The sequence below is a fragment of the Physeter macrocephalus genome, chromosome 8, assembly GCF_002837175.3.
Source record: "Physeter macrocephalus isolate SW-GA chromosome 8, ASM283717v5, whole genome shotgun sequence".
NCBI lineage: Eukaryota > Metazoa > Chordata > Mammalia > Artiodactyla > Physeteridae > Physeter > Physeter macrocephalus.
The window spans coordinates 62,570,399-62,585,036 of NC_041221.1; the positions used below are offsets into that span (position 1 = coordinate 62,570,399).

Here is a 14,638-nt window from a genome sequence, read left to right on the forward strand (position 1 = left end):
GGGAACCTACCTCAACATAATAAAAGCCATATATGACAAACCCACAGCCAACATTGTTCTCAAATGGTGAAAAACAGAAACCATTTCCTCTAACATCAGGAACAAGACAAGGTTGCCACTGTCACCAGTGTTATTCAACATACTTTTGGAAGTTTTAGCCACAGTAATCAGAGAAGAAAAAGAAATAAAAGGAATCCAAATCAGAAAAGAAGTAAATCTGTCACTGTCTGCAGATGACATGATACTATACATAGAGAAGCCTAAAGATGCTATCAGAAAACTACTAGAGCTAATCAATGAATGTGGTAAAGTAGCAGGATACAAAATTCATGCACAGAATTCTCTTGCATTCCTATACACTAATGATGAGAAATCTGAAAGAGAAACTAAGGAAACACTCCCATTTACCATTGCAACAATAAGAATAAAATATCTAGGAATAAACCTACCTAGGAATAAACCTACCTAAGGAGACAAAAGACCTGTATGCAAAAACTATAAGACACTGATGAAAGAAATTAAAGATGATAGAAACAGATGGAGAGATATACCATGATCTTGGATTGGAAGAATCAACACTGTGAAAATGAACATACTACCCAAAGCAATCTACACATTCAATGCAATCCCTATCAAACTACCAAGGGCATTTTTCACAGAACTAGAACAAAAAATTTCACAATTTATATGGAAACACAAAAGATCATGATAGCCAAAGCAATCTTGAGAAAGAAAAATGGAACTGGAGGAATCAGGCTCCCTGACTTCACACTATACTACAAAGCTACAGTAATCAAGACAGTATGGTACTGGCACAAAAACAGAAATACAGATCAATGGAACAGGATAGAAAGCCCAGAGATAAACCCACGCACATATGGTCACCTTATCTTTGACAAAGGAATCAAGAATATACAATGGAGAAAAGACAGCCTCTTCAATAAGTGGTGCTGGGAAAACTGGACAGCTACATGTAAAAGAATGAAATTAGAACACTGCCTAACACCATACACAAAAATAAACTCAAAATGGGTTAAAGACCTAAATGTAAGGCCAGACACTATAAAATTCTTAGAAGAGAACATAGGCAGAACACTTTATGAAATAAATCACAAGATCCTTTTTGACCCACCTCCTAGAGAAATGGAAATAAAAACAAAACTAAACAAATGGGACCTAGTGAAACTTAGATGCTTTTGCACAGCAAAGGAAACCATAAACAAGATGAAAAGATAACCCTCAGAACAGGAGAAAATATTTGCAAATGAAGCAACTGACAAAGGATTAATCTCCAAAATATACAAGCAGCTCATGCAGCTCAATATCAGAAAACAAACAACCCAATCCAAAAATGGGCAGAAGAGCTAAAAAGACATTTCTCCAAAGAAGATATACAGATTACCAACAAACGAATGAAAGGATGCTCAACATCATTAATCATTAGAGAAATGCAAAACAAAACTACAATGTGGTATCACCTCATACCAGTCAGAATGGCCATCATCAAAAAATCTACAAACAATAAATGCTAGAGAGGGTGTGGGAAAAAGGGAACCCTCTTGCACTGTTGGTGGGAATGTAAATTGATACAGCCACTATGGAGAACAGTATGGAGGTTCCTTTAAAAAGTAAAAATAGAACTACCATATGACCCAGCAATCCCACTACTGGGCATCTACCCTGAGAAAACCATAATGCAATAAGAGTCTACCACAATGTTCATTGCACCTCTGTTTACAATAGCCAGGACATGGAAGCAATCTAAGTGTCCATCGACAGATGAATGGATAAAGATGTTGCACATATATATGACAAAATATTACTCAGCCATACAAAGAAATGAACTTGTTATTTGTAGTGAGGCGGATGCACCTAGAGGCTGTCATACAGAGTGAAGTAAGTCAGAAAGAGAAAAATACTGTATGTTAACACATATATATGGAATCTAAAAAATAATAATAAATGGTTCTGAAGAACCTAGGGGCAGGACAGGAATAAAGAAGCAGATATAGCGAATGGACTTGAGGACACTGCGAGGGGAAAGGGTAAGCTGGGACAAAGTGAGAGAGTGGCATGGGCATATATACACTACCAAATATCAAACAGTAGAGGCAAGTAGCTGCATAGCACAGGGAGATCAGTTCAGTGCTGTGTGACCACCTAGAGGGGTGGGAGAGGGAGAGTGGAAGGGAGATGCAAAAGGGAGGGGATATGGGGATATATGTATAGCTGATTCTCTTTGTTATGCAGCAGAGACTAACACACCATTGTGAAGCAATTATACTCCAGTAAAGATGTTAAAAAAGAAAGAAATGAAAAAGAAGATACAACTGACACCACAGATATACAAAGTATCATAAGAACTACTACAAACAACTATGCCAATAAAATGGACAACCTAGAAGAGATGGACAAATTCTTAGAAAGGTACAACCTTCCGAGACTGAACCAGGAAGAAATAGAAAATATGAACAGACCCATCACAAGCACTGAAATTGAAACTGTGATTAAAAATCTTCCAAAAGCCCAGTACCAGAGGGCTTCTCGGGCAAATTCCATCAAACATTTAGAGAAGAGCTAACACCTATCCTTCTCAAACTCTTCCCAAAAATTGCAGAGGAAGGAACACTGCCAAGCTCATTCTTTGAGGTTACCATCACCCTGATACCAAAACCAGATGAAGATACCACAAAAAAAGAAAATTACAGGGCAATGTCACTGATGAACATAGATGCAAAAATCCTCAATAAAAATACTAGCAAACTGAATCCAACAACACATTAAAAGGATCATATGTCATGATCAATTGTGATTTATCCCAGGGATGCAAGGATTCTTCAATATATGCAAATCAATCAATATGAAACACCATATTAACAAACTGAAGGAGAAAAACCATATTATAATCTCAGTAGATGCAGAAAAATCTTTTGACAAAATCGAACACCCATTTATGATAAAAACTCTCCAGAAAGTGGGCATAGAGGGAACCTTCCTCAACATAATAAAGGCCACATATGACAAACCCACAGCAAACATCATTCTCAATGGTGAGAAACTGAAAGCATTTCCTCTAAGATCAGGAACCTAAGATCAGGAACAAGACAAGAATGCCCACTCTCACCGCTTTTATTCAACATAGTTTTGGAAGTTCTAGCCATATCAATCAGAAAAGAAAAAGAAATAAAAGCAATCCAAATTGGAAAAGTAGTAAAACTGTTTGCAGAAGACAAACAGTATAGTATAGTATATAGTATCATGATACTATACATAGAAAATCCTAAAGATGCTACCAGCAAACTACTAGAGCTCATCAATGAATTCGGAAAAGCGGCAGGATACAAAATTAATACACTGGAATTTCTTGCATTTATATACACTAACAATGGAAGATCAGAAAGAGAAATTAAGGAAACAATCCCATTTATCATCACATCAAAAAGAATAAAATACCTAGGACTAAACCTACCTAAGAAGGCAAAAGACCTGTACCCTGAAAACTATAACATGCTGATGAAAGAAATTGAAGACAAACAGATGGAAAGACACACCATGTTCTTGGATTTGAAGAATCAATATTGTCAAAATGACTATACTACCCAGTGCAATCTACCAACTCAATGCAATCCCTGTCAAATTACCAATGGCAATTTTTGCAGATCTAGAACAAAAAATCTTAAAATTTGTATGGAAACACAAAAAGCCCCAAATAGCTAAAGCATTCTTGAGAATGAAAAACTGAGCTGGAGAAATCACGTTCCCTGACTTCAGACTATACTATAATGCTACAGTAATCAAAACAGTATGGTAGGGACTTCCCTGGGTGGCACAGTGGTTAAGAATCCTCCTGCCAGTGCAGGGGACACAGGTTCAATCCCTGGTCCGGGAATATCCCACGTGCCATGGAGCAACTAAGCCCACGCGCCACAACTACTGAGCCCGCGCTCCATAATTACTGAAGCCGGCGCGCCTAGAGCCCGCGCTCCACAACAAGAGAAGCCACGGCAATGAGAAGCCCACACACAGCAACGAAGAGTAGTCCCCACTCTCCACAACTAGAGAAAAGCCCACGCACAGCAACAAAGACCCAACGCAGCCAAAAAAATAAATAAAATTAGAAAAAAAAAGCAGTATGGTACTGGAGCAAAGACAAATTGCTGTGTCAATGGACCAGGATAGAAAGCTCAGAAATAGACCCTTGTATCTATGGTCAATTAATCTACAACAAAGGAGGCAAGAATATACAATGGAGAAGAGCCAGTCTTTTCACTAAGTGATGCTGGGAAAACTGGACAGCTACACGTAAATGAATGAAATTAGAACACTGTCTAACACCATACACAAAAGTACATTCAAAATGTATTAAAGACCTAAATGTAAGGCTGGACACTGTAAAACTCTTAGAAGAAGACATAGGCAGAACACTCTTTGACATAAATCACAGCAGTATCATTTTGGATCCACCTCCTAGAGTAATGAAAATAAAAACAAAAATAAACAAATGGGGCCTAATGAAACTTAAAAGCTTTTGCACAGCAAAGAAAACCATAAACAAAGTGAAAGGACAACACACAGAATGGGAGAAGATATTTGCAAATGAAGCAACCAGCAAGGGATTAATCTCCAAAATATACAAACAGCTCATGCAGCTCTTTATCAAAAAACCAAAAACCCAGTCAAAAAATGGACAGATGATCTAAATAGACATTTCTCCAAGGAAGACATACAGTTGGCCAAAAAGCACATGAAAAGATGCTCAACATCACTAATTATTAGAGAAATGCAAATCAAACCTACAATGAGGTATCACCTCACAACAGTCAGAATGGCCAACATCACAATATCTACAAACAATAAATGCTGGAGAGGATGTGGAGAAAAGGAACTCTCCTAGACTGTTGGTGGGAATGCAAGTTGGTACAACTGTTATGGAGAACAGTATGGAGGTTCCTTAAAAAAACTGAAAATAGAGCTGCCATATGAGCCAGCAATCCCACTCCTGGTTTTTTTTCCAGAGAAAACCATAATTTGAAAAGATACATGAACCCCAATGTTCATTGCAGCACTATTTACAATAGCTAAGACATGGAAGCAACTAATTGTCCATTGACAGAGGAATGGATAAAGAAGATGTGGTACATATATACAGTGGAATATTACTCAGCCATAAAAAAGAATGAAATAATGCCATTTGCAGCAACATGGATGGATCTAGAGATTATTATACTAAGTAAGACACTTAGAGAAGGACAAATATGTGTTGACATTACTTATATGTGGAATCTAAAAAAATACAAATGAAATTATTTATGAAACAGACTCACAGATTTCAAAAACAAACTTATGGTTACCAAAGGGGAAACATGGTGGCAGCAGATAAATCAGGAGTTTGGGATTAACATATACACACTACTATATATAAAATAGATAACCAGCAAGAACTCTACTTAATATTCTTAATAATTTATATGGGAAAAGAATCTGAAAAAGAATGAATGTATATATGTACGTAACTGAATCACTTTGCTGTATACCTGAAACTAACACAACATTGTAAATCAACTTATAGTCCAATAAAAATTTTTAAAAAAAAGATGTTCTGAACCATGGTGCAAGGCTTATCCAGCTTGGAACAGTGCTATCTGTGCCAGAGAGAAATTAGAATGGATGATTAGTGTTTCTGTGATTTCCTGAAAGTGTTCACTGATTTGTTGATGAAAACATGTGTATGCTGCAATTATTACTACAGGATGATATAGTCTGAGGGACAGGTGTCCAAGGCTGTAGGCTAAATCAGTAACCTATTTATTAGGAGATCTGTGTCACCCTTCACAATCAGCTTGCTCTGTGACCTTGGGCTACTTATTTGATCTGCCGAATCACAGTAAATTGGAAATGATCTTCAAATTTTATGAAAAAGACTGTTTCCTAGGGATCACTGACTGAAGTGATGGCTTTCCACTGATGTTCATGTGTATGAATGGGAGGTTAAATATTTCTAAGAACAAGGTCATGCTGCTATAGTTGAAGTTAGTATGATACATTGGGAGGTAATGGCCATAAAACCCAACAATGACTCAATAGAAGAATAAAGGCTGAAGTGTTTGAACTTGTGGTTACAATTTAGTCCATGAGCTTTAAACACCACGGACACCCATAGGTGTGGAGTGTGGTCGCACATAGAGTTGCTTGGATGAAGATACTGATTCCCCTGGATGGGGAATCATTTATTGCACGGTAAACTTGCTTTGCCCTGAATCCAAACAACTGTATGCTAAAATAATGATGTTGAGTTTGATCCTGAATATCTTATTTTATGACAAACAGCACATTTGGTCAATGAGAGGAGGCCTAATTTCCAGAACCTTTCACATATTTCTCTATAGACATATAGCTGTCCTGATGGCCACCTTGATGAACCTTAAGCAGCACAAAATACCAGAGTACCTTTGGAATCATTAAGAAGAGATGTTTCATATGTTTCACCCGGAGTGTTAAATCTAGTTAATCACTGTCTATGTAAATTGATGAAAGTTTGTTGTATTACTTAACATAGAACTTCCAATTCAACTTGAACCAAACAGTAGGCTCTGCAGAGTATCTGAAGGAGGAGGAGAGTGTTCAGGTTTAGTTCAAATGCCAGCTTTGCCATTACTGGCTGATCAAGTAAATGAGCAAAGTACTCAGCCATTTTGTGCCTCTATTTCCTTATCAATAATTTGGAGAAAATACTGGCACCTACCTTACAGATACAGTGTTTTAAATAGTACCTGTTCTACAGTAACCACCCAAATGTTAGTTTCTTACTATTACTGTTGTTATAATAATAGTATTATTTAATTATATAATTATATAATAGCATTTTCTGGTTTGCTTGGCACTTTTACATATATTTTCTCATTTGAGCCTAATGTAAGACAAATGTCATAAATAAGGAACATAAGAATAAAAACATGACTTTCCCATGGTCACAAAGCCAGTAAGTATTGCTCCTGTGGCTAAATCTCCCATCTGACAATCCATCCCTCTCACCACATTATGGCACCTCCTTCTCCAGCCATTCTGCATAAATGGAGGGCTGTTATAATATGTTCTCTTCCTGGGGTTCCAGGTTAAGGTCAAGACACAGAGCATTCTGCCTCTTGGGCTCAAGGATCATTTTACTGACCTTAAGTTGTACACCAGCAACAACGTGTGTCTCTAAGCCCAGACTAAAAGAATCACATTTGATAAAGGTTTGCATGGATTACTGTGGTTTGTTTTACAACGGCCAAATCTTTTATGATACCCTTCAAGTTCAGTGCCTTCCCCCAAATCATGCTAATAAATAAAAGATGTGTCAGCAGAAGCGATGAGAGAAAAATGAAACCTTTGGAGAAAAAAATTCCCATAATTTGTCACAAAGTCTCATTTAGGGATCCTGATTTCAGTGGGGTTTTGGTATCTTGTGACTTAAAGCACCCTCCTGTTAACACTGAGAAAATCCCCACAAGGATGCAAATAGTTCTGACATCTAGGCAAGTGTGGATCTAAGCAATTGCGCTTTCCAAAATCTGGATCAAATTGTTGAAAGGTGAATGATCTAGCCCTATAGATTGCAAACATTAGAAAAGAGAATTCTGTTGATGCCAGATAACATTTTTTGTAAAGAAATTAGACATTTAAGAGAGCTATATAAACACTGTCCAGAGAGAAACATGAAAGGGAAATACAAGGCAAAGAGGGCTTGAAATAGTCACTGCTACTTTATAGAACCTGGCTTAATTCATGCTGGCTCCTTCAGCTCAAATCCTGTGGTTACTCGCTCGGATTTTAACAATAGAATACACAGTAACTAGAGAAATTCGAGCTCAGATGTAGTCATCTATCTTAACTAAATTAGAAATTTTAATTCACGAAAATTGCTTGTTGTTGTTTATCTTCAATACTGCTTAAGAAAATAAGTATTTCTAGCTCATGAGAGTGAGTTTGACATGGATTCAAAATATTAATCCATTTTTTTCTCTTTTGGCCCCAGGAGCTGGGATGAAATCACATGATTTAATCATTCTGAATCCATGTGGCTCCTCAGAGATAGGGCCAGATGTAACCAGAAGGATTTATAGGGTGTAAAATTCAGAATGGATTGGGACAGCATTTCTGTGTTCAACCCAATACATCCTAAATCAACATCCCCCCGGATGGACCAGAGCAATCTCTGGCTGGCCTAGTGGGGAGGTTGTCATGGCAACTGACTGGCAAGCACAGCCCGTGGAATGTGAATGCAAACAATAGTGACAAGGCTGTGTACAGAGCAGCGTACTAAGGCTGCTTCTACCCAGGTACAGTGACACATCAGTCAACGCGTGAAACTGTCACTGCATTTTTTTGGTAACTTCTTGCACTTCTGGCAGCTTATTTGAAATTTATCGCGTCCTGCCCCAGATGTTGATAAAACATTGCTGCTGACAGGTAACAGAAGATATGGAAAAATCGGCACCAGTAGCTAGCTAGCTGCAATGGTATACAAAGCCCTGGAGGGCTGTAGGCTAACACCACTCAAATTTCCTAAAGGAGGTTGAAGCAGGCGCAGGGTAAATCCAATGATTCTTTAGTGCCACCTTATGTCCAGTTAAATACTGGAAATTTACCAAAGGCCTACCCTCAAACGCTTTACTAGGCAGCAGTAGGACAGCCATGGAAAAAGTGAGAGCTGCGTTATGTGGGAGTTTGGGAGTCCCTTTCACAGCAGAATATGAACATGAAGTCTTCTAAGCCTCAGGTTAAAGAAAAAATGAAAATTAATAATTTTGGTAGAATCTGAAATGAGGAAAGAAAAAAAAAGCCAAATAACCCCAGACCTAGAAAAGGTTAGAAGAGGCCGAATGCTGATCCAGGGCTTGTAGTAAGAGATGGCAGAGACAGACTGTGTCAAGGATTCTCCATGTCATCCTTACTAACTCGTGCCAAGACTTTTTTTTTTTTTTTTTTTTGTCTAGAGAAAAATAAGATGTGAACATCGCTAATTCCACTTTATAATTTTTGTTAATGGATAGCAAGATGGTAGCATTTGTTCAAATGGCACCTCATCCTGCCTCTCATCTCCCACCCAAACCAAACCTACCAGCCACTGCCGTCCTACCATCACCATGTCCCGTTTAATTTCCGCAGAAATATGAAGTGACCAAGCTGTGTTTCTTTGTGTTTCTTCCAGGTTTTGAGTTTTTTGAAACAAGTGCCAAGGATAACGTTAATGTGAAGCAGACATTTGAGCGTCTCGTGGATATCATCTGCGACAAAATGTCCGAGAGTTTGGAGACAGATCCAGCCATCACTGCCGCAAAGCAGAACACGAGGCTCAGGGAAACCCCTCCTCCACCGCAGCCCAACTGTGGCTGTTAGTGTCCCAGTACAGGCAGCTCCAGAGGGGTTGGTTGCTAAAAATAGCATTTATAAATGGTCAATTAGCCTTCATTTATACTGCCTAATAATTATTTGAGGGAAATCTTTGATGTCTGTGGCTCGAACATGCATTCAATTCCGGGGAGATTTCCGGTGTTAATAAGTGGCAAATATGTGATCTTAACTTTGTAAGGACTATCCATCTATAAACATCTGATGTTTGCATGTGATTTGTTATTTGTCTCCTAGGCTCTTTTTGTTTCAGGTTTCTTAGATTAAGCTACTGCTGGGACCTCCGATTATAATTTCAGTACAACTGAGTTTGAGGCTACGGGTTCAAATTATGCTCTTCACTTGTAGGGATGATAACCAAGAAATTGGTTGTGTGTGTGGTATGAGCAGGGCGAGAGCTCAGCAGACCTTATTTGCTTTACTCTCAATCGAAAATCAAGCGGAAATGTTACTCATGATTAGGGAGACTGTCGTGGGTCTGGTTGGTTTACTGTTCAGGAAAAGTATCTATTTTTCAGTGTTATTATAACTGAGAAGACCATTGACTATAAAGAAATTGAAATATTGTTTAAGGCCCTTGCAAATTTACCAAAAGATTAATATTTACCTGACTGGAAGTAGATTTTAACAGTAGTCTTAGTTTAGATGTTTAAATAAGGAATACCTAACCCAAGACTGCACTACCCAACATTCTGAATATTTGAGGGCACAGACAGACAGAGGTATCTGGGGAATGTGTTGTGTAACAAGTGTCTTAACCAAGAACGATATGAGTAGCCCTGGGATTCCAAGGCCTGAGCTCCCCCCATGACATATACCACCACGACTTTCTGGAACAATCACCAACTCTTGGAACAGAGGTTAAGTTGAAGCTTGTTGGAGCCCCTCTTCCCATAGGATGTAGGCTTGCTTCCCCAAACATTGCCTTCTGCTTGCACCTCCTTAGGTTCTTTTACCTGGCTAGAAGTCATTTAAACAGTATCTCCATGGCTCTCAGATTGAGGAAAAGACAATTATCATCTCTAATCTTTTTCAATCCAAGTATTTATACCTTTAAGGCATATCCCCATTCTGTAAGCCTTTAAACATGCTTAAGTTACTCAGAGACCTCTCTTTGGAGCTGAGAGTTACAGAAAAATCTTAGGGTGCCATAAGCAATTTGAGAGGAGAAAGGAAACCATTTGAACACCCAGATTCTTTCTCCTAGAGATTCTTTCTCCTGGAGATTCTTTCTCCTGGATTTCCTGAAGACCATATATGATTAACAAGCCAACCAATCCCACCAGCGATTCTAAGTGAGGACTGAAAAGAAACACAGCATCTCTATCACCACCCAGCATTGTTTACAGCTAGGACTTTAAGGCAGCAGGCACACATTGGCATATTTGGAAGGGCAGTTCTATTAAGTGAACTTTCCCCTTTTTTGGTGATCATGTTAAAGATTGTTTTCTCTTTTCAAAAATAGAGACACTTCCCATGAAAGTATTGAGTGCCAGATTTTTGAGCAAGGATATTGATAGGGAAAGATGCACATCTAAAGAGATCTCTGGAGAATAAATGTCTGCAAGTCAGGGAACTAGGTCACATATATTACTAGTAAGTTAGTTAGAAGATGAAAATTACAGGAGAAAGCATTTGGGATGTCTTAAACATATCCACATTCTTATTTCTCATCATCTTAGCTTAAGATCCACTAATTGGCAATAAATCTTCACTTTGGCACTCTGCAAGGTAGACCTTAGCCTAGTGAAGACAAGAAAACATTAATGCTTTATTAGATTTTAATGGGGCAACTAGCTTCAAAAACCACAGAAATTAAGTGAAGGGAAGAAAGAAAAGGCAGAGGCCATCAAAGCAGATTTGTTTGCAACAGAAGCCTGTTTGCATGATATTGTAATATTTCTTTAACATGGTCTAGAAAATGGCCATGTTAAATGATATAGCCGTTAAGCTGACTTTTACAATCTAATAGGAAGCAATAGAACCAGGAAGACCTTCCCATCCTCTCTCAGACCTGATCTCACATACATACGTACAGATGTCAAGGACCTCAATGTGATGTCTCAGAGGGCTTTTTCAGAAGGACGTTGATATGTATATTATTGTAAAATGGAAAGCAAAATCAGAGAGGGTAGAAAATTGGAAAGAAAGTTGAGTTTTGCCCTCTTGAAGAGCTAATTGCCATTGAAATTAAATGGCTCTAGAGCCGGAAGACCTAAGCCAAGTACCCACCTACACAATGTCAAACATGCCAAACTTGAGCTACTGTATGCCAGTCGGGAGCATAATGCAAGAATGGCCCAGGTGTCAGTGCCAAGGGACATCCAATAATTTCTATTTTTCAAACCTCAATGACAGTAAAGGCTTACTAATTGACGCTCAGTTCTGAAGCCCCTACCCCACTGTGAATTTCTAAGGGAGACGCTTCCCAAAAGGATTGTCACAGAGCTCAATGAATTGAGCACCTATGCTCCTGCTGTAAAGCACATGGAAAGAGAGAAAAATTCTCTATTCCTAATCTCATCAAGAGATCCTGGTTTTAAAATCAAGTTTGGCAAAAGAAGAACCAGCCTAGGATTAACTAAGTTAAACTTCTATTGGCATCAAGCTATGTTATTTATAACACTGTGGTTCCAAGGTTTTTCACCCTTTAGGCCATCACGCACACAAATGTGTACACACACACACACACATGCATACAATACCTCCCATATTCTGTCTGCCAACAGCTTAAATAACCACAGATCATTTTTACTAATGGCCTAACTAAATTTGTATTCAAAAGAACAAAGACATCTTACAAAGTGTATGTTTGTGTTAGTGTGTAAATTGTAGACAACCATCTTTTGTCTTTGATGCAACTCAATTAGTGTTTCAAGAACAAATTTCTCTTCCTCTGTTACCCCTCTCCTCATCACCCCATCCCTCTGATTACTTTTATAATCAAACCTTGATCGTTTTGAGCAGATACTTCCAAGAGCTTTGGTTGGGGGACATTCCTTTCTGTTCTAAACGTAAATGAAAAATTGGACTGGAAATTATTTCCTCTAAACAGCCATTTAGTGGACCCGCATTTCAGCTTTCGGGGATGTGAGTGGATGTAGAAGGTGCATGAAGTTTCTTAAGTCCTAAGATGGCAGTTTACAAGTTAGCATTGTATGTACAGGCTTATAAGAAGAATTGCTTTGAGACAGTGAATTAGTTCATTGCCACTGCCCCCGCTGAGCAGCCTCCATTGCCTTGATGAACTTCTAGCCACCTCTTTAGTTTAACTTAAAATCATTATCCCTTTGCCAGCCTAGTAAATAAGTGCTAAGATTTTTGTTTGGAATGGGAACTATGATGATGCCTTTGGTTGTTGCCGAAAGCTGCAGCGTTATGTTAAATATGAACTATAAATTCCACTACAACCGCAATTATACAAGACATCTATATACTCAACAAACAAATATGTATTTCACCTACTTAACCCTTATCCAGATTAATAATAGCTCTTTGGTTCAGCACATTGGTTATCTTTCAGGAACTAATTTAAACTTCCAACTTTAACTACATCTGTACTGTGGATAGACTTTCAGGGATGCAATGTTCTTGCTCTGAAGTAAAATACAGTCTACTGTTAACTGAACTTCCATGAAGCAACGTTAATTTTGGAGCGTGGTAGTCGGTAATCAGTGGCTCATTTTGATGTGCTTTATCCAATGTGTCTCTTCGTGCTCAGTGAGGATATACTGTGCCATCCTTCAGTCAACTGTGTGGCATCTGTGAGGCTATATTCAAAATGTATCCAGACTCTCCCAAGCTACCCCAAGGCTGAGGTAGCAGCTGCATGTGAAATACTATGATAAATCTTAAAGTCATGATTAAAACCCTTCTAGGTCAAAAAGTGTTTAATAATTTTCATATACTATTGGAATGCTCCATCAGGAATTTTTGGCGTGGCATACTTGGGAGGTGGCCTTTCTGTCTGAAGAATGCTCTCTCTCTCTCTAAATTATAGTTTGCATGACTGGCAACTAGAACTCTTTGTTCCTTTGTGTGTGTACTCACTCAGTGTGCCATGTCAGGCTACCATGTGAGCAACTAGACCCATGTGGCTTTTCTTATCACCCCCTAGAAGATGCAGCCACTCCAGCTCTGCTTGGCTTTGCCCGTTTGTGTGTAATACCTGTGTTTTAGGGGTCTGCCAGTAAAATGGTGAAGGCTTTTTGATCAGCTGAACAATCAGGGTCAGCTTTTTAGATTCCTTTATATTTTAGGTAAATTTTTGATCAAAGCCAGTTAAAGACAAAAACCTGTTTTATATTCTGAAACAAATTGGGAAAATTGGGTAAAAGATGAAGTTTATAACCAGGAAAAAAAAAGCATTTTGATTATCTGTACAGTGCACCTAAAGGGTTCCAGCTTCTAAAAATACAATATCCTCTAAGGGGACAAAAACAGGTCTAGAGAATTTATTTAAAATATATCCACCTATTGTTGTTTCATAAATAAATGTTTTCTTAAAAACCTTTACAGGAATGCTTGACACTCTAGTCAAATACTTCCCTTAAGTAGATTAAAATATTTACACTTGGGCCACACAGATAGTATTGCCCCTCCCAGCACATACACACTCAAACACAGATACCTTTTCTATGAAGGAAAATTTCCATATATGGTGCTTTCTCAGTGCTAGGGAAAAGGGAGCTTTTACTATGCTCCAACAACTGTAACTGGCATTTCCCTTAAAAAGGTCTACAAAATAGATTCTTCACACTGATTTGATTTGCGGCTGTGCAGAGAATTAATTCCCATTAAAAGGGGAGGATAGAGAGAATATAATTTGCAAACCTTCTAGAGAAAAGAAATTATTGCAAAGCCTCCGTCAGAGCTCGAGTATTAAGATCAGACCATGTAGCTAGTGGACAAATTGAGCTTTCTATTTACAATTCTCTTTTCTACTTCCTGATTTTTTATCATTTCACTTTTTTAAAGCACTATCCTCACAGAGTGACAGGACCAAGAATAGGAAATGAGACTCAAGTTTCACCATTTACCTCCCATCAGTACAGTTTGTGGTAGAATTTCAACCGGTCATTACTTGCTGAAATGAGGTGGGAGGGGTGGGGGGGACCTGTGTATTTCATTCACCTGTGTTCATACTTTCCTTCATTGTGGACAACTGAGAGTTGGCTGTGGCTTTATTTCTTAATGGAAATGTTTCCATGGTCATATTATTTGGCACTAGAGGTTGCTTAGGTTC

General features: G+C 38.4%; 1 protein-coding gene across 1 annotated transcript in view; it reads left to right on the forward strand.

Moving 5' to 3' along the window:
• RAB3C (RAB3C, member RAS oncogene family) overlaps positions 1 to 9,611 on the forward strand; it is a 300,910-nt gene extending 291,299 nt beyond the window's left edge. The window contains exon 5 of the mRNA XM_007103926.2: positions 9,194 to 9,611. Within this exon, the coding sequence (XP_007103988.1) occupies positions 9,194 to 9,381 (188 nt within the window). The 3' untranslated portion in view covers positions 9,382 to 9,611. The remainder of the gene's footprint in view (positions 1 to 9,193) is intronic.
• The last annotated feature ends 5,027 nt before the right edge of the window (positions 9,612 to 14,638 follow it).